General features: G+C 46.1%; 1 protein-coding gene across 8 annotated transcripts in view; it reads left to right on the forward strand.

Moving 5' to 3' along the window:
- LOC138567574 (zinc finger protein 250-like) overlaps nucleotides 1-24,123 on the forward strand; it is a 312,546-nt gene that overhangs the window by 120,329 nt on the left and 168,094 nt on the right. For 4 of the 8 annotated variants that reach the window (XM_069645935.1, XM_069645931.1, XM_069645938.1 and 1 more), the window contains exon 2: nucleotides 12,870-13,210. In XM_069645935.1, coding sequence (XP_069502036.1) covers nucleotides 12,929-13,210 — 282 coding nt within the window. In that variant the 5' untranslated portion in view covers nucleotides 12,870-12,928. The remainder of the gene's footprint in view (nucleotides 1-12,869; nucleotides 13,211-24,123) is intronic. The other 4 variants (XM_069645937.1, XM_069645934.1, XM_069645939.1 and 1 more) reach the window with 1 other exon arrangement.

Raw genomic sequence — 24,123 nt, forward strand, 5'->3', positions numbered from 1 at the left:
GCAAGTTCAAAGGGGCGAATGGAGAGAGAGTGCAAGAGTAATAATCTCCTCCACTCTGTGCTGAAGGGCATAACAAAAAAAATTGGTACCAGTACCACAGATGGTGGGTCCGGGTACTAATGATGATAAATACCGCTTTCATGGGTGTACAGGCTGGAATGAAGCGCTTGGGCCTACCTGGCTCGGGGCTGCCCTGCCCCGAAAGCGGTATTTAATGTTCTATTGAAAAACATATCCATGACACGCAAGAGCCATCTTGTCCACCTGAAGTTGACAGTTAAACTGCCTGCCGCAACACCATACTACATACTTGCACTGACAACTTTGTATGATATCTGTGTCCATTCATGCAGCTAACCTTTACATTTTCAAGGCATAAACTAAGCAGTGCGCATAGGAATTTGCTTTGCATGTTTGCAGATTTGCTAATTAAGATGACACTTGTGTAGCACAGCTTACTATTTAAATTACCCTGAAAAGACACCTGAGGAGGGCCACAAAGCGTGTAGGTGTTTGGTTATTTGCCCACCTATTGACTGCCCATGGCCATGCTAATCCCTATGGCCGTTCCCACCCAGTTCCTGCCACTCCCCACTGCAAAACACCTCCTCATTAGAACTCTTTGAGCTCGCTTTAATCAAGACTTGGCATGGAACTTTGCACTCAAAGTGCCTGCCATTGTTTTTTCAAAACAGTCTACTGAGAGTTAATTACTTGTACACCAGCTACTGGTGTAATACAAGTCTGAAGTCCTGTTAAAAACAAGCATTGGCAAAGCTAACCGTTTTGGCTTGTGTAAAAGTATTGGACATTTCCTAGGCACTGCTATTAGATGCCCATGTACTCTTGCCATTTTGCACCTGCTACCATCAATGGCAGTTAATACCACTATGACAATGCCTGGCAAGGGCCTTTCCCATGCTACACAAAAGCCCAAACTGTTGGCATCCGCAGTGCTTTATTATTTTTGCATGGGACAATGGATGGGTATTCTATACATGCAAAAACTGTTTCTACCCCTTTTTTTAATGTTTGCGTGGGACGATAGTTGAGTTATATACATTTTCATAAATTTACTACTGTTGCATTGGTCAATTAAAATACAGAATACACGCTCTTGTCCTCAAATAAGTTTTAAAGTGGATGCAGTAGTTCATTCTTGGTCCTTTTTGTGGTGGTGAAAAATGTTAAGCGCTTTGCGAGTAAGATGCTATTCGATTTAATTACTTGTACCATCCATCCTGGCCTGTTTTTGTCCACTAGGGGTGCTGTGTAACTATCTACCCTTGTCTTGTGCTTAACTTGGGAGGAAAATGAAGTGTGATGTCGGGAGTAAAGGAAAGCATGGTACATTCTTGGTAGCGGAAATTTCGATTGTTGTTTGGGGCACAAGGGTTGATTTGGTGACTTCCTTTATATTGTATCCCTGGTAGCATGTATTTTACTTCTAAAGCATTAAGCGCGTCATCCAGAGGTTGCGAGTGCAAAATACCCCAAGGCTTTGGTTATAGTTCATCTTGTCCCTGGCTGGCTTATTGGGTGCCTTCCTATGAACAATTTCACATGATATCGCTTTAGCGAGCACTGCTGTACGTTTTTGTTTACTGTTCCTGTTCTGTGACAAAACCCAGGATAAGCTCTCTACCACTACACTACTCATTCCCTCCCGCCCCCACCATCCAACTCACCCCTCGCTTTCTACAGTCCATATCCCCAATCCTTTTGACGATCTGCATTCCCAGCCTTTTTCCTCTAACCTACCCCACAGAGCACCCAAGCACTCCTTCCTCCTATAATTCTGTCGTAGAGCATTTATGAAAGCGAGTGTCTGATCCGCAGACCCCCCTTTCAGAAAGAGAATTACCCGCATGATTTTATATTAATAACAAAAAAAGCTTGGGCTAGCATGCTGACACAAGGTGGCATTTTGTCACACACACACAGTCAAAAAGGTTGAGCACCACCCTTTTAAAGGTGTGGCTCATCCTCCAGTCAGCAATATCTGACGCCATCTACATTGAAGTGTTGCAATTCAAGCTACTCCTTAAGACCTAGGTTCATACCCCTCCACTCCTCATCCACCCTGAGTTTGGGCGAACTGCTCCACCCTTGATTCTTGCAGATCCCTTGCTGCCAAATTCTGCCCTCCCCGTTGTGAGCTCCCTGCTCCCTTGTATTGTTGATCCATTGGGATCTGCTTCCACCTTCGAGTAGTACACTACTCTGTTGCTTACCGAAGCTAGTTCTCATCTGAAGGGACGGGGGATATCACTCAGGAGCTTTGGGTGGTATAAGGTTAACGTGATCACTGCATTAATTTGGAAGTACAATGGACAGATCTAAATTGAAAGGTCGCGTCCACGTTTCAGATTTGAGATGTTGGTTTTGTGATGGGCCTATTGAAGCTGGCCAAAACCATGGTGACACCCCAAAATCTTCTACAACTATCCCCTGGTTTTTGGTCCAGAAGTCATTTAGAAAAAACAATGTTGTTGAAAGTCAATCATCCTTGGCTATGTCTGCCACAGTTGAACTACATCTAGAGCTTGGTAGATCATTTTCAAAAGTAGATGAATACAAACAGAACAGCCAGGAGTTTGAGCAGGGGATAAAGTATTTGGTAGAGATATAAACCCAGAGGTATCAGACTAGAGATCTTGGTAGGAGACCTAAAATGAACCTGGCGAGCGCTATTCGTCAGTTGGAAGGTTGAAGCAGAGAAGATCCCGATTAGCATTAAATGGACTGCAACCATGACATTTCATTTGGCTCCAAAGACCAACTTGTGCCATTCAAATATACCCATGTATCACCCTGTGCATTTTACAACTTTTTTATTTTGGGCCTTCTTAGAAGAAATGTACAGCATCACAGGTCATATCATTTAACAAGTTCTAACGTGCATCTCATGTGGAAGTTAGATTTGTGGTGGCCATTATGTTGGCTCTTTCTCCAGAAGTAGGTCCTGATCACTGTTTGATGTGCAATACCCAGTGCTGTATTGAGCTCTGGGGCATCAACCCTTTATTGAAGTCACTGTGTAATATAGCAGTATCTATGTGCACAAGTCTGTACCCGACATATGATGATGGTGTCTTGGCATATCCGGGCAATAGGGAGGCACGTGTGTTTGTATCGGGGGAATGCTCTCTAGTCAGAGTATGTGAAGGGTTTGCATGGCATCTTACAAAATTGCATCTTGGTAAAGGAGGCTGTTCCACATTCCGGATTCAAAGCTGGCCGCCGGTGAGTATGTGGTGTCTGCTCTGGGCTGAGAAAAGCAGGCCATGCACCCATGCAACGGAGGCAGGCCGGGCAGCGAAAAGCACCCAGGAGAAGAATGAATGTGGCGGCGGCCCATGTTAGCTAGGAGTGCCCTCCCCCCCCACATCCCAGAAGAGCAGCCGGTCTGCTCGATTGCAGAGACGTAGGAGTGCGTAAAGCGATGTGCCGGTAAGGGGAGGTGAGCGCTGCATAGGCATTGAAGCCAGAGGTGGGGCGGCGAGACAAGATGCCCCCTGGGCCGTGCAGTGGAGCAAAAAAGCTGAATTAGACCCTGTTGGCGTGGGAAGAATATCTCGGCGAAGGAAGGCCACCACACAAGGGGAACACAAACAAGTCCCAGTTTCACTGCGCCAAGTGATTGATTGTTTCTTTCTCCTGCGCACAGTACTTTTCGGGCGTTGTCCCTTCAGCTTAAATTTCAGGCTCTATCCCTATCAAGGTAATACTGCCTCAGATTAATTGGTGTCTGGTTTATAAAGTGTAAATTTACACTAGATTATTTTTTTGGCATCATTGTTTTTGACTGCACTGCTGCAGTCATTCCATCTAATAAATTGTAACCCTAGCACAAATGTGTTTTTCTCTCTATTTTGAATATTCCAACATCCACCTCCTAATGGATTTACACCACTTTTGGTATGGCTTTAAATTTATTACGTTTATAATTTTTTCTTTTGTCAAATATGCTTTCGATTTTCGTTTTTGCCTTGCATTAATCCTATTGCAAATTGCATAAATTTAATTTTGGCTCATTCGTCCCCTGTTTTTCCCCTGGATGCTGTGCCTTAATTTGTCCTGCTTATGTTACTGTATGGTGTCACTATATTATTGAATGTTGCACACTCCATTTTTGTTATTGTATCCTATGTTTAATAATAGCCTCAGATGAAGAGCCGTGGAAGGCTCGAAACACATGTTAGGCTGTTGCTTGTATTAAACCTTTAAAGGCTGTTCTTTCATACAAATCACTGGGACTCCCGATTTTTATTTTGCTATACTTGGCGCAGTGAAACTGGGACTTGTTTGTGTTGCATTTGTACTTACCTCAGTGGAATCATACTGGCAGTATATCCACACTACGCAGATACCTGCAGCCTTGACGCTCTTTGTCCAATTTATACTTAAAAGCGTTGTGGATCGTGACTTTCACCACGCAAGGGGATCGGATCCAAAGAGTGGATCGTAAACCTTGCCCGCTGGAGTCTGGCAGCAGTGTGACGAGCAGAGGAGGAGGAAACAGTTCAGAGGCCCGGGTGCCGGAAAGGATCAGCCGGAGCTAGAAAGGTTGTGGAGCTGTCAGCAGGTTCCACGACTGGAGGAAAGATTTCCCCGGGCGAGTGAAAAAGTAAGGAGGGCGGGGACTTTGGAGTAAATACACGTGTGCTAGAGAGCGACTGAGTCCCCAAGTGTGGCAGCCCCCAAAGGAAGGCAACTGAAGTGTGGGGGAGATGGAATAAAGCACCAGTGGTGTAAAGTGTGCATAGAGGGATTGGAACATATATTGCTTCGGCAGTAAATAAATACAGGAATAGTGGAAGAGGCCCACCAACAGAACGGTTGCTATCTCCTGATACGGGCAGTCAAGGCATACACATTGGTGGGGAGGTGACACCCAGATGCTAGGATTGAAAGGGAAGGGCACCCAGCCCAGCAGGAGGCAATCCCTAGGGGTTCAAGGAGGACTGTAAGAGGCAGAGGGCACATTAGGTGCAGAGAAAGAGGACATTGAGTAGAAAAAATGGGGCGCCCAAGAGCGCAGAGATGGCTCTCAGTAAGGAAGATCTTAGGAAATACCCCAATGACATGGAGGGGGGCGAATAACTAATACTTTCCAGGAGCAGTTTACATTACTGCAGGATGAACTGAGAATCTCACTGAGAATCTCCCTGACTGAAGTTAAAGGGGAAGTGAAGACGTTGGAAGAGATGGTGGATGTGACTGAACCGGGCCTGGTGGAGATGTCGCAGGAGGTACGTCCGAATAGTGAACTGTTGGATCAACTGGCTAGGGTCTCCCACAATATGGAATTGCAGACGGAAGACCTGGAGAATCATTTGCGCCGGTCCAGTCAATATTTGTGTGAAAGGCTTAAGCAAATCCATACTGGATACAGACCTAAAAAGCACCATCCATCAATGCTTTGGGAACTAATTGATGGACATACAGCCAGAAGATATTGGGATTGACTGGACATACAGCCATAAGATATCAGGATTGACTGGTTACATAGAGTGGTGCCCGGGATAAGGGACCCGGGAGCAAGACCGAGAGATGTACTGGTCGCCCTCACCTCGTATGGAATAAAGGAGAATATTCTGCGAGCAGCAAGAAACTAAGGCAATGTTACAGTGAATGGGACACGGGTACAGCTGTTTCAGGACCTGGCCATGCTAAAACTGCAAAAGCAGAGGGACTTGGGCTCGGTGACGTGTGCCCTCCTTGCAAAACATATCCCATATAACTGGACATTTCTGTTTTGGACTGCTTTTTAGCTTGGAGGAGAGCAACATCGCATTACAACATGCGCAGAGGGCCTCTCGCTGTTGAACTTGGAGGAAGAGGAAGGCCACACAGAGAGGCTACCAAGGCCCTCCTCCCTGCGAGGCCAGAGACAGTGGGGCTGGTCTAAGGTGCAGGGGAGGACAGGAGGTATGGGGGCAAAACTGAATGGTCCGCCGGGAAGAGGGCAGAGGGAGGATCGGAGGGGGCGGATGGAGTCATGCAGATGGAAGGTGGCAAAGTAAGTGAAGGCGGGGGGTGGTGAATAATGAGGGGGGGGGGTTGATACCGGTTACCTAGCCTGGAGTGGAGGGCTGGTGAGTACTGTTTTGGAATCGGTAGGTGTTAGGATACTTCCCAATGGGGGATAATTCAGGAATTTTCCTGGGCCAAAGCTTTGGGGATCGACCCCCAAGGGTATCTTCAGCCTAGTCATGAGATGGTTTGTTGGGGGGGCATGGGGGAATTGGTTGGTGGCGAGGGGGGGGGGTAAGTGGGCAAAAGTTGGTGAGAGGTGAAACTAGTTGGGGGGGGGGGATTTAGGATTAATAAGGGTGGTGATAGATGCTATTATTATTTTGTACATTCTTTTCATATAATGTGAGGGGTTTAAATTTCCCTGTGAAGCGTAAAAATGGTGGACGCCCTAGTGAGAAGAGAAAGGGCAGATGTTATTATTTTACAGGAAACTCATATTAAGAAGGCTGACAAATCTGCGATGAGATGGTGACAATTCTCCCGGATTTTTTGATCCAATGCAATAGGGAAGACCTTAGTGTTCCTGATAGGGTTCAAAGATACGATGAGGGCCAAGGTCGAACGAATCCAAGTGGATGGGAAGGGGAGGTATCTTTTTGTAATAGCGCAGCTGGAACATAGACCAGTTACCATGGCAACGTATATATGCACCCAATTCCGGGCACAATAGTTTCTTGCAGGAGGTGGCAGCAAAACTGGAGCGCTTTGCAGTAGGAGAGATTCTACTCACCGGAGATTTTAACTTGCCGTGGGATCCCACCAAGGCTAGGAGTGCGGGAGCGGGCAGGGAAACGGCACCCCTGTCAGGGGCATTGAAGGAAAGCCTTGACACGCATCACTCTACGAGATGCCTGGCAGACCAGGAGGGGAGAAAAGAGGGGCTATACGTTTTTCTCGCATATTTATCAGTCACTGTCAAGAATAGACTACATTGTGGTTAATTGCCTAGTTGATGGGAGAGGTGAAGGAAGTTGAACTGGGATCAATGTCATTGGCTGATCACGCCCAACTGCTGGTGACAACCATGGATAAAGGGCTGCCTAGTGGGCTGTGGGCTTGGCAATCCCAGGGGAATTGCTGAATGATGAGTGGCGGCAGAGGTGATCGGGGACAAAATAGATGGGTACTTCTCTGCTAATGACAACCAGGATGCCTCACCGGAGGGTATCTGGGATGCCTTAAGGCAGTAATGCGAGGGGAGCTTATTGCTTCGAGCTCAGTGGGAGAAACTGAGTGGAAATGGAAATGAGAGAGAGAGAGAGAGAGAGAGACTGAGCGGGGGAGAGAGAGACTGAGGGGGAGAGAGAGACTGAGGGGGGGAGAGAGACTGAGGGGGAGAGAGCGACTGAGGGAGAGGAGACGGAGGGAGAGAGAGACGGAGGGAGAGACTGAGGGAGAGACTGATGGGGAGAGAGACAGAGACTGAGGGGGAGAGAGACAGAGAGACTGGGGGAGAGGGAGACTGTGGGAGAGGGAGACTGTGGGGGAGAGGGAGACTGTGGACAGAGAGAGACTGTGGGAGGGTGAGGGAGGGAGAGAGACTGGGGAGAGAGGGAGACTGAGGGGGGAGAGAGACTGGGGAGAGAGACTGGGGGAGAGAGAGAGAGACTGGGGGAGAGAGAGAGAGACTGGGGGGAGAGAGACTGGGGGGAGAGAGACTGGGGGAGAGAGACTGGGGGAGAGAGAGGGGAGAGAGACTGACTGACTGAGGGGGGTAGAGTGACTGAGGGGGGAGAGTGACTGAATGAGGGGGGAGACACTGAGGGGGGGAGAGACTGGGGGAGAGAGAGGGGAGAGAGAGTGACTGACTGAGGGAGAGAGAGTGATTGACTGAGGGAGGGAGAGTGACTGACTGAGGGGGGGAGAGTGACTGACTGAGGGGGGAGAGACTGAGGGGGGAGAGACTGAGGGGGAGAGAGGGAGACTGAGGGGGAGAGAGGGAGACTGAGGGGGAGAGAGAGAGACTGTGGCACAGAGAGACTGTGCGAGAGAGGCTGAGGGAGGGAGACTGAGGGGGAGAGAGGGAGACTGAGGGGGAGAGAGGGAGACTGAAGGGGAGAGAGAGAGAGACTGAGGGAGAGAGACTGAGGGAGAGAGACGGAGGGAGAGAGGGAGACTGAGGGGGAGAGAGGGAGACTGAGGGGGAGAGAGAGAGACCGTGGGACAGAGAGACTGAGGGAGAGAGACTGAGGGAGAGAGACTGAGGGAGGGAGAGGGAGAGTGAGGGGGAGAGATGGAGGGACTGAGGGACAGAGACAGACTGAGGGACCGAGAGAGAGGGAGAGAGAGACGGAGGGAGAGAGACGGAGGGAGGGAGACTGAGGGACAGACTGAGAGAGGGAGGGAGAGAGAGACTGGAGGGAGAGAGAGAGACAGGAGGGAGAGAGGGAGGGATAGAGGGAGAGACACAGACTGAGGGACAGAGAGAGAGAGAGACTGAGGGAGGGAGAGAGACAGACTGAGAGGGAGAGAGACACTGGGGGGATTGAGAGACTGGGGCAGAGAGACTGCGGGGAGGGAGAGGGACTGAGACAGAGAGAGAGAGAGAGAGAGAGAGAGACAGAGACAAGAGGATAGTGGCCCCTGACACTACTATGGACCATATTGGGATGGGGGCTAAGTTCATACAAATGGTAAAAGCAAACTATAAGGCTCCCACAATGTGCTTATCGATTAATAAGCAATTGTCCTGTAATATAGAAGTAGCTCTGGGTACAAGGCAGGGATGCCCCTTGTCGCCACTGCTTTATGCAACATATATTCGGAGACACTCTTGGGCATACTCCGACAGAGGTCGACAATATGGGGCATCCTTTTTGGAGGCGAGGAGCATAAGATAGCTGCCTTCGTGGACGACATGCTGATAACTGACCCACCGTGAGCCATCAATACCGGCACTGGTGGCAGAATTGCCAGAAATAGAACTAGTGGCTGGTCTCAAGGTGAACCTGGGGAAGTCTGAGCTGTTGCTTTTGGGGCTCACACACACTTTCTCCGCTTGTGGAGGCAAGTAATCTAGGGATAGTTAACATAGCCAATGCAATATCGCAGATGTATGATGAGAACTATCCGAGACTGCTCCAACAGGTTAAGGATGACCAGGGGAAATGGACCCCACTTCGTATTTCATGGTTGGGAAGGGTGGCCACCATAAAGATGGTAAGACTCCTGAGGGTACTTGGCTACTTCCAGACTCTCCCGATACCTGTCGCACGCTTACTCCTGAACTTTATAAAATATTATGAGGCCGCACAGCCGAGAATACTGCAGGAATGCTTTACGGGTGACTTTTCTAAACCCTGGATGGATAGGGCGGTAGTGAGTTGTCTCTGGCTACATAGACGAGATGACGCCAAAACACGGATTAGTCAGGTTTTTGCAGTGGTGTGTGATATATGGGACCGCCTGCTTGAAAAGGGATACCCATCTACGCGCCCGTCCCCCTTCACCCTGCTAATTGGGAACCTGCACTTCCAACCAGGGACTATAAAGGGAGCGTTTAGGCAATGGTGGAAGGTGGGGTGTACAAAGCTGCAGGATATGATGCAGGGACAGAGATTCGCACTTTTATGGAATGTAAACAGTATATGGGACTTTCTGAAATGGATAGAATTGAATACTATCAAATTAGACATTGGATAGCTAGCTCAGGGGGGGAAGGAAGCCGGAGGGAGAGAACTGTGTTTGAAAAATTCATCACCACACATACAGTAAACAGCCAGCTGATGTGAAAGCTATATTCATTCCTGATGGAAGGGGATTCGAGCCAAAAGGATATATGCTTAGATGGGGAAAAGACACTGGGGATTGATATTCCAAGAGAACATTGGCAAAATGTGTGGGCAAATATCCCCAAGCTGACAAGGTTGATCTAGATTAGAGAAGCTTGGTATAAAATAATGTCCCAGTGGCACTATACCCCAGAGAGTTTGCACAAAATATACATCTGGTGGATGTGTCAGGCCATGGGGGTAATTCTGTGAGGAGGTCACAGCCCAGACAGAGGATAGTGGCCCCTGATGCAGTTCGGACACGAAGGGAATGGATGTGTGGTCTTTTCGATCCGGGGGTCCGCCCACCCTCTAGGGCAGAGGTCTTCAAACTGTGGGGCACGCGGCCGCATCCCAGGGGGGGTGCCAGAGCCCAGCATGAAATGCAAAAAATAAAAGATTTTTTTTTTTCTTTTTTTTTAGATTGGAGGAAATGGGAAGGGGCAGCTCACATGGTCAGACTGGGCCATAAAACCGTCTTAGGCACCAATGAAAAAATGGCCAGCAGTTGCAAATGGATATTCAGTGTTTAGTCACAGGCTGTTTGAATAGTACCCAAGGGGATGTTTTTTGTTCAAATGTAAACAAATGGTGATATTTAAAGAATATTTATTCAGCAACAATGGTCAAAACTACTAGCTGCATAGTGAAGTAACTCCTCAAACTGGCCCACATTGGCCAAAAAAGTGGCCCATTTTTACTGGCCTACACTAGCGTTTTGCATTTTTGGTACGGTCATCGCCCTATTGCCCTATAGGCCAATCCAAGCCTGCCGGCTCATCCATAATGGGTGAGGGGGCGTCCACCCACTGGCCACCTCACCCATTATGGAGGAGCCGAGGAGCCAGCCCAGGAAAAAGCAGCTGAGGGAGTGCTCCTGGGCTGTCTGAACTGTCAAAGGGAAACTCTGTTTGCCTTTGACAGTTCATTTCCCCAGCCGCACATGATCACTGAACCATGCAACGCTGAGGGTGTTGTGCTTCGCCAGCCTTACATACATGCAGTGTCGCAGCCAGGGGAATTGCTAGTTCTGGAAAAGAACCGGGGCTAAGCTGATGTCGGAACTGTTGGGAGTGGGGGCTAGCTAGCCTTTTGGCTGTAGCTCCTGAGATTCTATCCGGGGCTACAACCAAAAGATCAGGGGCTATAGCCCCCTTAGCCCCCCCCCTAGCAAAGCCCCTGGCCCCAGCCAGCATTTCCAATGAGCTATGCATGTACGAGGGGGTGCTCCTGTGCCTCCTCGCACATACAGGCAGAGCAACCTGGAGCGGGGCATTTTAGCAACCATGCGAGGTATGTTTATGGCGATTTATTTAAATGTGTATGGATGTGTGTATGCTTGTGTTATGGGACTGTGGTGGGAGCAGGATGGGCGGCAATACTGGGATAGTGGTGGGAGTAGGGTGGGGAGAGCCTAGGGTCTGTACTGGGAGTAGGGTGCGGTGACGGCACTCAAAAGTTCATAGCGATTTCTACATACTGTCCATCTGGCACTTTTGGGGGGACCCGGCTTGCCCAAACTTTGCTCAGGGGGTGCCCATGCCAAAAAAGTTTGAAGACCACTGCTCTAGGGCGCACAGTAATAATAGAAACTGTGGAGCTTTGTGGCAATGGAATGGATGACCTAATCTGCATGGGATACTTTCACCCAAAATCCAATAAAAAAAAAGAACAATAAATTACTTGTCAAACTGAAATTATGCAAAGATGGTATAATGCATTAGCTTTTGAAGCCCTATAGACTTCATCAAATGGTTCCTGCAGAGGCCGTGAGTAACAGAAAAACTGCACAAGGGCAATTCATTTTCCATAGAATGCATTTTGCAATGTAAACTTCCTTGGGTAAAAGAAGAGTGTGCCTGGAGTGCAGGCCTGGACGGCAACCAATACTGCCTGCAACCAATTGTTCCTTTGTAACCTTGGAACACCACCAGATATGTCATGTTAACCTTTACTATTGCACATGAAATGCTATAACGTGTATACTGTGTTAAGTGAATATTCTGTAACAGCTCCACAATGCCTATGGCCGCTGGGCGCTTCATAAATCCAAATAAAATAAATCAAAAATAAACATTTATGTACGGAGGCACAGATCAGGAAATGAGGGATGGTACACGTGTACGTTGGTTAACAATTCTGATAGTGTTTCTGGGCATTTAGATTATTATTTTATCTTGTAATACTGAACATTGATTGCCTTTCGAATGCACTTTTATAGCAATTACTGAAATAAAGGGACACGATACTGATTAAAAAAAACATTGTAGCACATATGTTCACAATTAGGCACTAGTAACCCGGAAGTCGGACCCGCCAAGTTAAAAATAAATTACACCCAGGTTACCCTAGAAAACAGTGCAACGTGGAGTAAATAGCATTGTGTGTGTTGGGGGTGAATGTAAAGGGGTGCACTGTCACTCAAAAGATGCTAAAGGGTAGGCTTAAAATGAACTTTACTGCACCGATAAAATGTTAGTCCGATGCAAGGTATAAAACTTGGATTCTGCGTGATTTTACTATACTTGTTTCATGGGTAAATCCAAGTAATTGGACAAGCACTTGCAATTCGGAGTAGAAGTGGGGTCGAAACGCTGTACTGTAAATTAAAGGTAGAGTGGGCAGGTAATACGTTTTGATCATTTGCAAAGGCCTAATTTCAATTGCACTGGTGGCTCTAGTAGGCTGGTGAATTTAGGAGAATCATTGATGCTGGGCCGACTTCCCCTATCCAAATAAGTATTTTGGAAACGCCTTGCTTGTGAGGAATGTCACCCAATTGCCTAGTCTGCCTCTGCTGCTAACTCTGATCTATATTGTTTTATATTCTGAATCCTGGTGAGCGGCAATAACCAAAAAGGAAGCTCCCTGCTGATGGAAGATTAAAATATTGTCACTAATGGAAAAGCGTAGTAGGTTTTGGTGGTCCTTTTTTTTTTAAAAAAAAAAAGAAACTTATTTTTTCAACAAATATAGCACAGAATACGTGTCTTCATTTTTATTGCACATAAAACTTTGTCTTATACGTTTTACCTTTTCTCTTCCTTTCATATAAAGTAGTTGCTGAGGGCCGATTTCCACCAGCCAGCCGGAAAGATTCACAGAACCATACCAAGATGAGAGATGGGCAGCAAGTCGGGGGTGAGGAGACCCTTGGAGATATAGCGATGAAGATAGCGGAGTATGATGTTCTCATCGAGCGATTGGAATCCCAGCTATACAAGTCTCGGAAAAGCCAACAGCAGCACACTCTGCAACTGTGCGAAGAGCTGCAAAAGCAGCAACCGCTAAACCAGGACCAGGAGCTTGTTCATGAGCGACCGACTCCGCTTTTGGTGGAAGAGAACGTGTGTCTGCCAAAGATGGAGGCGCTGATCAGCATGACTGCGCAAGTCACGGTGAGTGCTGCCATTGAGGCATGTAGGTTTTGAGCCAAGATGTCCCTGCTCTTTTAGGCAGTGGTCGACGTGAGTGGGAGCGTGCTCCTCTACTTTTTCATTTTAGTTTTACCGTTCCTATACTTTTATTTTAAAAATAAACCGTTACGGAATGGTTTAGTTTTAAAACAAAAGTGTAGGAGGAAGTTGAAGCTTGCACTTCAATGAACTGCACTGAGCATTCCCGTAAAAGGCAGGTGTGTTTTTTTTGGGGGGGGGCGTGATGGGTTTTGTGGGGAACAGGGAAAGGCCAGCAGGGAACATGGTTCCATTACTTCTTTTTGCACCCTTCGACCACTGTGTTTAGGTTGGTTATGGCGGAGCGCTTGCTAGTTTTTTTTACATTTGGCATACTTGGTGTCATTACCAGATTCACCCCGAGTAGGAATTGTAGCGAAATTATTTAATTTGACAGACTACCTAAATTGACTGTGAACTGTTGGATAAAAATATAAGGCTGAGAGAAAAAGCACTTAAAACAGCGTGATTTCTTATCGCTGCTTTTGCAGAGGCGTAGGCAGGGCAGGGCCTGAGGGGCAAGGCCCACCAAAAATCTGTAAATGCCCACTCAGCAGCTCTGTGTGGGCACTTACAGATATTTTTGTCAGTGCAGTGGGCACAACTACATTAGCTTCAGGCCCCATTTGCTAGACAATCCTGGCTACGCCTCTGTGCTGTTGTAGTCCACTGAAACTACATTTCCCAGCTTCCCAGGGCTGTATCCCGAACAGCAGGCGACAGTGCTTAAAGGACCCCCCAGACTTCGCTGGTCCGCGCCGCACATGCCACACGCTCGCTGTCTCTCCATGCAACCACTTCTCCCTCCCGCAGAGGCATGACACGGTAGGGCCTGAGCATGCAAGGCCCACCGAAAATCTGTAAATGCCCACTCGGCAGCGCTTTGTGGGCATTAACAGACGTTGTTGTCACCACGGTGGGCCCAGCTACATGTAGCTTCAGGCCCCACTTGTTAGACCATCCTGGCTGCCTCAGTGCCTCAGGTAAAGCCTCTTTCCAGGTTCCTACTTGTATGGATCCTCCCCTTACTTGTGCGACCTAGGTGGGGTCCTCGTGGTCACCTACATCGCGCTATGTGCATTTACTTTTCTTGCCATCCATTTTATGCTGGTGTGGTGACTATTGCCATCTGTGCCCCCCTCCCAGGCAGTACATGCATCACGTCCTCTTTGCAAGTGTGAAGTACACCACACTGTTTCACGCACTATGGGGCTTCACCCAGAGCTCGTTCTATTTCTTAGTGCCCAAAAATGAAAACGGGAAGCTATCGTTCAAATTAACATCAATGCTTTAACTTTAGAAACCAAGACCTGAAGAGAAAAAAAACTTCCAGTCGAAGCTACTGTCAATAGCTCAAAGGATGTTGAGGACATTGGTCTGGCCAAGATCCCCTCACTAACCACTTCTCGTCCAGACCCCAACAGAGCAAAAAAGAGCACAGGATTTAACAACTGGGCCCCTTCCTCTACCCACTGCCTGCTACCAAACAGGGACTTGGCATACCAGGGAAAACTCAACATGGACACGCCAGTTAGTTACACCCTGGAAGGCACTCCAGGGAATTTTAATAACAAAATGTTGGACGCGGTGTCTAGTGAAACAAATTGGCACTAAGGACACAGTATCCACTATTATAGAAAAACGCAACAATCCTATGGGAAATAGCCCCACGAATGTTAGAACTTCAATGCCCGCTTTAAAGACCCACATCATTAAATTGTCCCTTTTTAAATACTCGATCGACTATATAGTGGACAATGATATTGACGTCATGTGCTTAACAGAGATGTGGCTTAAGGATTCATGTGGACCTATGGTAGATCTTCTGACACTATCAAACTACAACTTTTTTTGTAAAAGCCGTAAACAGGGAATGTGAAGGGTTACCGTTTTTGCCAAACATTCATTTCACTTCTTTTAATCCACAATGGACTTTGCAGGATGTGAAATCATTCATTTAAAGATTATCCCCCAACGACAACAGCTGCATAAATATCACATTGATATATTGCCCACCTAGCAACATGCCCAATTTTAATGAGGAACTGGTCCATCTCTTGGCCCACATAAACAAATCTAATTGCTCTACCTTTTTACTAGGGGACTTTAATCATTGGCTCTGAGAGACAACTGATAAGAAGGCACAAAACCTAGGGCAGCATCTCAGAAACATTGATAATACAATACACAATACTGAACCTACCCACTCTAAAGGCCACTTCCTTGATTGGATTTCATCATGAAACATCACTATGACGACGACTGTTGACACTAAGCACATATCTGGTCCAACCACTCATTTGTAGAGCGCGCCTTGCAGCTACCTGATAAACCAGTACATAAAAGCAATCCCATCAAAGTGACCAGTAGAAAGTTAATTTTTTAACAACCAAAATCGAAAGCGCAGAGAACAAAAGAAAAAACTCTTTGAGAGATGTAGGAAACTTCAAAAGCCTAACACGCAACCCCAACTACTCGAATGAGGAATATCAAGGCTCCGCTGGCATTCCTAGCCAAAGTCAACTTCGCTCGTACCAGAACAACAAACTGCATAAGCAGAGACACACAGCCTGAAATATGGGTGGTAGAAGATAGAGATGGAAATAACACTTAAGAACATGCACCTTACCACCTGCCCGATCCAAGTTCTTGCGTCCAAACGTATTCTGGCCAATTTAAAAGCATTTGCTCCCTTCCTAGTAAGCTTTGTTAATGCTTCTTTCATCCACAACTTCGTTCCGAAACCATCAAAGAAGTCGTAGTAACCCATCATGTAAAAAAAACCTGTCCTGAAACCCAAGGAACCTAGCAATCTGCAATCTATCACCAACACCCCTTTTCTAATAAAGATTGTGGACAAGGTTGCCACCCCCCCAGCTACAGCAATAGGTTTGGGGTGGTCAGATCCAAGAAGGTTTTTATATTTTCTGTTAGTTTTTTCTACTTTATCTTGTTATTATAGGTGTTAGTTTTTTTGTAATACTTAGATTCATCACACAGGTTGTAAGACGGGACTTACTCATGTCTTCCCATTACAAGAGGGATTTAAGGGTGTTATCCTGGAATGTTAATGGTGCTAATAGTGTGGACAAGAGGAATGTGATTTTACAAAAATTGGAAGAGATGGGGGCAGATGTGGCGCTACTTCAGGAGGCTCACTTGTTGGAGACAGATTTGGATAAATGGAAACGGGGATGGGTCAGTAATTCTTATTGTTCATCCTTTACTTCAAGTTCGAGAGGTGTGTGCATTCTGATTAAGAAAAATCTACCGATTACAGTAATGAAATGTCAGAAAGATAAGGATGGGAGAATTATTTGTGTTACTGTGAAAATTCAAGATGTATCCTACTGATTTTGCAATATATATGCTCCTAATGGGAGAGATGGAAGCTTATTCATTTCCCTTGCACAGTTTTTACAGAATGTAGATCTGTGTAATGTTGTTGTGGGGGGGTTTCAATGTTGCTCTTAATCCTTCTATGGACAAAAGTGGAGACAATGTGGACACTGCTAATAATTTGAAAAGAATGGTCTTAAAGAAACTTATGGATGAATGGAATCTCTCAGATGTGTGGAGATTACAGAATCCTTCAACCAAACAATATACCTATTTCTCAGCCAGACAAAGTATATTCACAGATTGATTGACCACCTTCTGACTTCTGGTCCTTGCACGCAGTCATTCAAAGGAGGAGACATTAAGTCAATATTAATCTCAGACCATGCAGTGTTAGGAAAGATTTCTTAATTGTAGGTAATTTTCCTTCCATGTGGCAACCCCCAAACGTTTTGCTGTTGTTTTACACCGTGATCTAGACTTTGCCAGAGAAGCGCAGCCTTCTGCCGCACTCCTCTGGGCTTTCGCTCCATTGTTAGGGGGAAACTGACATGCCCTTAAGACAGGCAGTACCGGGAAACATTGTTTTCCGTAGTTCTTTTATCATGTTGCAGCTTTCGTGCAACACGACACAAGAGGGCACTGTAAGCTAAGTTACTGCTCTCTTGGGTCTCTAGTCACTCTACAGGCCCTAGACACTCGCTTTGGATTGTAAACGAACGGTGCAAGTGAATCACGGACGGGACTGGTGGCAGTGATCGTTTCTTTGTGTTTTGAGCTCCTTTTGGCTGTTTAAAGCGCGTTTCTCGCACTTAGCCCAAAATGGTGGCCTGCCTTTCAAAATGGCCAGACCACGAGGCTTTGTCTTGCCCGCTGACCGTCTTGCCCCCTTCACCTTCCCCAGGTCGAGCCGACCCGGGGCCTTCCTTATTTGGGCATGTACTTTCCCGCGAAACACAGATGCTTTCGTGGGCTTCTACAGGCCTTGTGTGTGCCTCCAGGATGTGGGCTGGGATGTCTGGTCCCAATACACATCCTGGGTGCCAGAAAGTCTAGTGTGTCTTGAATGCCTTGGACCACAGTGGTCCGTGATAGGTCCACGTATGGTGTGAGTGTTTTGTAAGCAGATCTCCCATTGGGTCCTCTCCGTTTTGGCGAGAAGGGAACTTTGGATAAGAGGAGGCTGGAAACACCACTACCATGTCGATCTCCTGAGTTCTCACGAACAAGGGATACAGGAGCCATGTATCCTGCAACTACGAGGGTGAACCGAGGAATCGCTGGTGACCCGCTGAAGGACTGCTCCTCTGCACTGCTGTCGCCCTGTGAGACCATTCTGCCTCTGATCGAACGAGAAGGCCTGTACTGGTACTTCGACCCTTTGGAATAGTGGGAACAACTATTCTCGGCATCTTAATCATCTCCTGCACGTAAGCCTTCAGAAGCGTCTCTGGGCCCTCCAGTGGACTGACCAGCCTACCCGGTAGTCTTGCTCTGTCACCACCGTCCGGTTGCTGCTGTATTCCGAGTCCTTGACACTCTCACACGATTCGTACACTTGGCATTCCCAGGTCTGAAGTGAGAAGTGTACATTGGGCTGAAATACACACAGCCGCTTTGTTGCCCTGCTGTGGTAACCATCTGTGCGGGTTCACTATGTTTGGGACATCCTCAACTCTAACTTCTGGCGCCGTGGAATCTACAAGAACCCGAGATGTCCCCTGCTCGTACCTGAACCTGCCAGCACTGAAACTGAGGCGGAGAAGCCTGGGTCTGCCTGCATCGGGGACCGGTGAGTAGCAACGCTAGGAACTGGTCGCCCTCCTGCAGTAGCCTGTAGCTTTTCCTCGCTGTGTTAAACAGCATGCCTTTTTCGCACTCGCGCTCTGCTTCTGCCCACAAGTGGAGGCTGCGCTTCAGTAGCAGAGATCTGTTCGTCCTCGTTTTTTCACTGCTCTGAACTGCCTGATTTCCTTGAAGAGACTCCCCTTGGCCCGTTGGCACCAGCGTGTGCAGGTACTTTTGAGCACAAGGCTCCACTCTTCGTAGGGCTCGGACCTCCTTCTAGTTAGGTGGCCTCTGAAGGCGAACTGGGTCTAAACGATTACTTGCACTGCCTGTTTTCCCTCCCCATTTAGGTGGTCTGCATATTTTGTGCTTCTAACTCTTTAGACCCTTCGGTAATTGTATATATATTGTATTTGATTGTGATGTGTTGGTTTACTTTTTTACCGTGATTCTTTACTATGGACAAAGTTACAGAGGCCTTGTAATAAATGTGTCTATATTTTTAATATAACACCTCCTTGGAGTAATTTGTAAGTGTCCTTGCTTTGTGTGCTCATTGCGGGCTTTCAGTCACCATCACCCCTCTTGAGACCTAGTCTTGACCGCCGCGATCGCTACCTTGATTGGTCTGGCTTGTCTAGAGGTTACCCTGTTCCAAGAAACTAGGCTGGCCTTCTGAACCTCTGCCTCTCCAGGACAGAGTTCAGAAATCCATCTTAACATGCACCAATCTCAATGGAAATGGAACTAATCTTCCCTTTGCCAAAGTCTAGAACATGGCGAATGAATGAAACACTCCTTGATGACAATGAAATTGTGGATAAAATAGTGCAAGAGGCAAAGTTCTTTGGGGCGGCAAATTGGACTGGTGAAGTTAAGGTGCAATATGTCTGGGAAGCCTTTAAGGCCTACATGAGAGGAATGTTGATCGGTTTATCAAGCAAAAAGAAAAGGGAAAGGGATGATGAGATGAAGAAACTGACCGGGGAAATTGGGATTCTTGAAAAGGAAAATATGAAGAGTTTCTCTGCGGATTCTTTGAATAGTCTACAATTGAAAAAGAAAAATTAGAGGATCTGCTTTCCACGAGAGCTGAAAGACTTCTCTTTAGAACAAGAAGCAAGTACTATGAAAAGGGAGAGAAATGTGATCGGCTTCTTGCTCATCGTTTAAGGGTCATGAATAATGAAAGGACAATTAATACTATAGAAAAGCAAAATGGGACTGACTTTTGAGCCTGTTGAAATTAACGATGCATTCAAGGAATATTACACTGGTTTATACTCTTCTGAAGTTCGTTTATCTGAAGTGGAAGTCTGTCAATTCATCAGTGGGTGCCATTTGCGAAATATAAACTCAACACTCAGAAGAAACCATGGAAAGTGAGTTGAGTGTGGAGGAACTCGGTACTGCTGCATGTGCTTTGAACTCAGGGACATGTCCTGGTCCGGATGGGTTGCCAGCGGAGCTGTATAAAATATTTTCAGTAGAAGTTTTCGATCTAATGTTGGCAATGTTGCGCGCATCTCTGCTTGATGGATGTCTCCCGGTATCTACGAGACATGCTGCAATATCTGTTTTCTTGAAGGAAGGGAAGTCTCTAATTAAAACAAGTAGTTATCGGCCAATTAGCTTGCTGAACATTGACAATAACATTTTTGCGAAAGCATTAGCCTTCAGAATAGTCTTCCCTGGCAGATATCATAGACCAGAGCCAGACAGGTTTTGTAAAAGGGAGACATGCGTCAGATAATATGAGGAGACTTTTGTTGACTTTATTTGAAAGCAGAGAACAATGTAATGATGATGTGGTGGTGTTGTCTTTGGATGCAGAAAAGTCATTCGATCGGATTGAGTGGAAGTACCTCCTGACATCATTAGAAGGATTCAGATTTGGAAAAAAACATGATTGCATGCATAAAACGGTTGTATTCCCTACCTACAGCATGTGTGAACACAAATGGTATGGTCTCGGGCACATTTGGACATGAAGGGGGGACAAGGCAGGGATGTCCATTATCGCCATTATTATTTGTTATTGCTATGGAACTCATCGCAGTGAAAATAAGAGAAGATGAAAGAATTGAAGGGATTCATTATGGTGAAGCATGTCAGAAGGTCTGGCTATATGCGGATGATATGTTGCTAGTTATTCAGAATATTGAGAATTCTATTCCTGTACTGATTGAACAAATTGACATGTTTCACAGTGTATCGGGGTACAAGATAAATTGGTCCAAATCCAAAGCTATGCCGGCGTCTGGCTCATGCTCTATTTTGAAAATGAGGAACTTTACTTTCAATTGGTGTCCGGACAAGATGCAATATCTTGGAATTTGGTTAACTAATGATGTATATAATATGATGGATGTCAATCTGACTCAAGTAGTCCATCCTTAGAGTCGGATCTGAAAAGGTGGAATGAGCTGCATTTGAGTCTATGGGAGAGAGTGCATGCAATTAAAATGACGATAACACCACGCATTAATTATGTGCTCAGTATGATCCCTTTATAAATGAAGAAGTTCTTTCTGAAGAAAATTGAGAATCTGATCCAGTCTTTATTTGGGAGAATAAACAGCCACGCCTGAAACTTTGGAAATTGCAATTGTCCCAGGGCTGTGGAGGTCTAGGGGTTCCAGACTTTAAAAATTATCACTTGGCATATTGAGCTAGGCATCTAGTTCCTTTCATTGAAAATTCAACAGATGTTTGGACATTGGCGAGTGGAGTCGTTCATCACCACTTTCACCCAGAGCAATTCTATCTATGGTGGATGGGTCTGGATATAAGTCATTTCCGCCAACTGAATTCTTGAGATGGTGTTGGAAAGATCTTTGGAAGAAGTCTAATAAGGTGATTTCTTACAATAGTTTTATCCCAATCTGGTTGAATCCGGATATAAAGTTGAGTGGGAAACTTAATTTTTGGCCAAACTGGTTGCTGGGTGGAGTACAGTGGTTGGAGGATCCTGTTGAAGATGGAAAGTGGATCAGTTTCAAAAGGCTTGCACAAATGGAAGACCTCAAAGATTGCACTATGGGAGAGTATAGGAAGTTGAAGAAAGTTCTACGAAATAAATCTGCAGATGGAGGCAAAGGTTGGCAGGTTTGTTTATCAGAGTACAAGTCTGAAGGAGGCATGGTGTCTAAATTGTATAAAAATCTGAACCAACACGGAGAACCTAATAAAGACTTGTTATGAAAATGGTTTGAGATAATTGGATCTGAGATGTCTGGGGACAGATGGAGGAATATATGCAAAACAGTGGCTCTGACATCATTAAATCTGCGTAAATAAAGTCGTCCAATTAAAATTCTAAACAGTTTTTTGGACACCCCAGAGACTTCATGCAAGAGGTATGACAGATTCGGATGCATGTTGGAGGTGTAAACATGCAGTTGGTTCTTTTGAACATATGATCTGGGAGTGTTACGAATTGAGGTCGTTCTGGAGGGAGGTCACTGGGAAGATTAATGAAGTACTACTGTTGTATGATGATTTCGACTACAATACCATTATCTTTGGTGAAAGAACTTACCCACAGAGGTGTTGGTTTTTCAGGGTGGCACATTCCACAAAAAAGGTCATTTTGAGGAAATGGAAATGTGTAGAGAGACCGATGCTTTCTGAATGGTTGGAGGATTTGAAACAAGTGTCCAGGTTTGAGAGAATAATTCTCCACAGAGATAATGAAATGAACCTGTTTGATCAAATGTGGGGTCGGTTTTTGGAATTATGACATTGAAGTCTCTTAATTGTTTTCTGTTCTATCTTTGTGAAGATTAGGTAGGTTTCACCTGTGGAAAGGGGGGGGTGGTTGATGAGCTACTAATTGTGATGAATTTAATTGTATTTCTGTTAATGTTGTTGCTTTTTTTCTTATGTTGATAAAATTAATAAACATGTTAATTAAAGAAAACATGGCCATCCTCCCTCCTAGGCATTCAGGCTTTCGGGCTAACCACAGGACGGAAAGCACCCTGTTAGGCCTCCAAACACACATGCTGGACAGAAGCAAGTCGGGGCTGCTGATATTAATAGACCTGTCGGCAGCGTTCAACTTGTTAGACCACACACGCCTGTTGGAGACACTAGCAACCACAGGAAAATGCTCAAGGATGCTACAGACTGGATCTTTTCTTTCTTGAGCAACAGGAAGTCCAGGGGGTACTGGGGCAATGCCACCTCCAGACAAGAGCAAATACACTGTGGGCTCCTTCAGGGTACGTGTTTGTCACCAGCCCTCTTTAACATATACATTAGGCCTCTCTGCGACCAATGGGTATTCAGTTTACAAACTATGCAGACGATATTCAACTCCTGATGGAGCTATGTGGCAACTACATCAAAGACTCAGATAGGCTAGCCTATACATAAAAGTCGGCTAAGAACTGGATGTCCAAAAACCTGGATGTGTTTAAACCTTGACAAACCAGAGCTCATGATTTTTGGATCCACGCATGCCAGGGCTAAATTAGATCCTGAAAAGTTAAGGTTGAAAATTGAAGGAAGCAAGTTGTATCCCTGTGGTGGAGTAAGTGAAGACCCTTTGTGTCTTCTTGGAGGCCTCAATTGGAGCAGAGACACATGTGGGCGGGGTTGTCAAAAGCCCCCAGTACCACATAAGGGTGCTGAGACTCATCAAACCATTTGTCACCCAAGAACTGCGAAACCATAGATAGGGCCGTTATTACGCCTAGACTCTAATTGCAATGCCCTCCTGATCAGGGCAAATAAAGACTGCATGTATAGGCTCCAAGGGATTCAAAATGAGGCAGTTTGGTACCTCAAGAAGAGGGCACATCTTGTGCACCAGGAAAGAATTACACTGGTTACCAGTGGCTGCGAGAGTATGCTTCAAATTAATCTTTGACCCAAAGTGCATTTATGACAATGCACCGTTCTACCTTAAAATCTGAAGCTATAAGAACCATGAAGACTGTTCCGCTCAAGCAAGACCCATCACTTACTTAACCCAAGAACAAAGAGTGCAGGGTAGCAGGCTGTCCTTTCCACCTTTCCAGCCCAGGTAGCTTGTGCTTGGAACACCCTGCCCATAGATCTACGTCAGCAAAAATATTGGCTGGCTTTTCAAAAGCGACGCCACGTAATAAATAAATACGACTCACAATTCGTGGTGGCAGTTGTACCAGCATATTAAATACATATTGAAAAGTCTCACTCTGTCCCAACACATTTTCAACTGTACACCTTCTCTGTGTTATTTGTGAGTCCAGGAAGTAAGTGAGTATGTTAAGAAGCTGCTTGTGGTACACATACTACAGGTTCTGTGTTATGCATGCCAACAAACTGGAAAGGCACTATTGTAGACCTGACTCCTCGCGCACCGCTCCAAACTACGCTCACAGTACGGCTTCCGTGAGTGGAGACTAAATGTCCCATCATCCTCTCATGGAAGGCACATACGGCGTTGCATATAGGTGCCTTCATCAATGCTGATGCTTCATTCCTTCGATTCGCATTGCAGCTGTGGTGCTGTTTATCACACTGTGTCCCCCACAGTTTTATTAACAATGACTGTAGATCCTGTACATTCGGAACAACTCACATTTGACCTCTTTTAAGGTTCGTCTGTTCGGTATTCTCTGCTACACCCTGGTTGACGAGACACACTATCAAGTGGAAAACCCATGCCATGTAATACCCCTAAAAAGTCGCTGACTCTTTCCTTCTCCTGCAAGATGTTTCAGTGGGTGGCCCAAACA

This window comes from Ambystoma mexicanum, chromosome 2p (genome assembly GCF_040938575.1).
Source record: "Ambystoma mexicanum isolate Mex_15411 chromosome 2p, UKY_AmexF1_1, whole genome shotgun sequence".
Lineage (NCBI taxonomy): Eukaryota > Metazoa > Chordata > Amphibia > Caudata > Ambystomatidae > Ambystoma > Ambystoma mexicanum.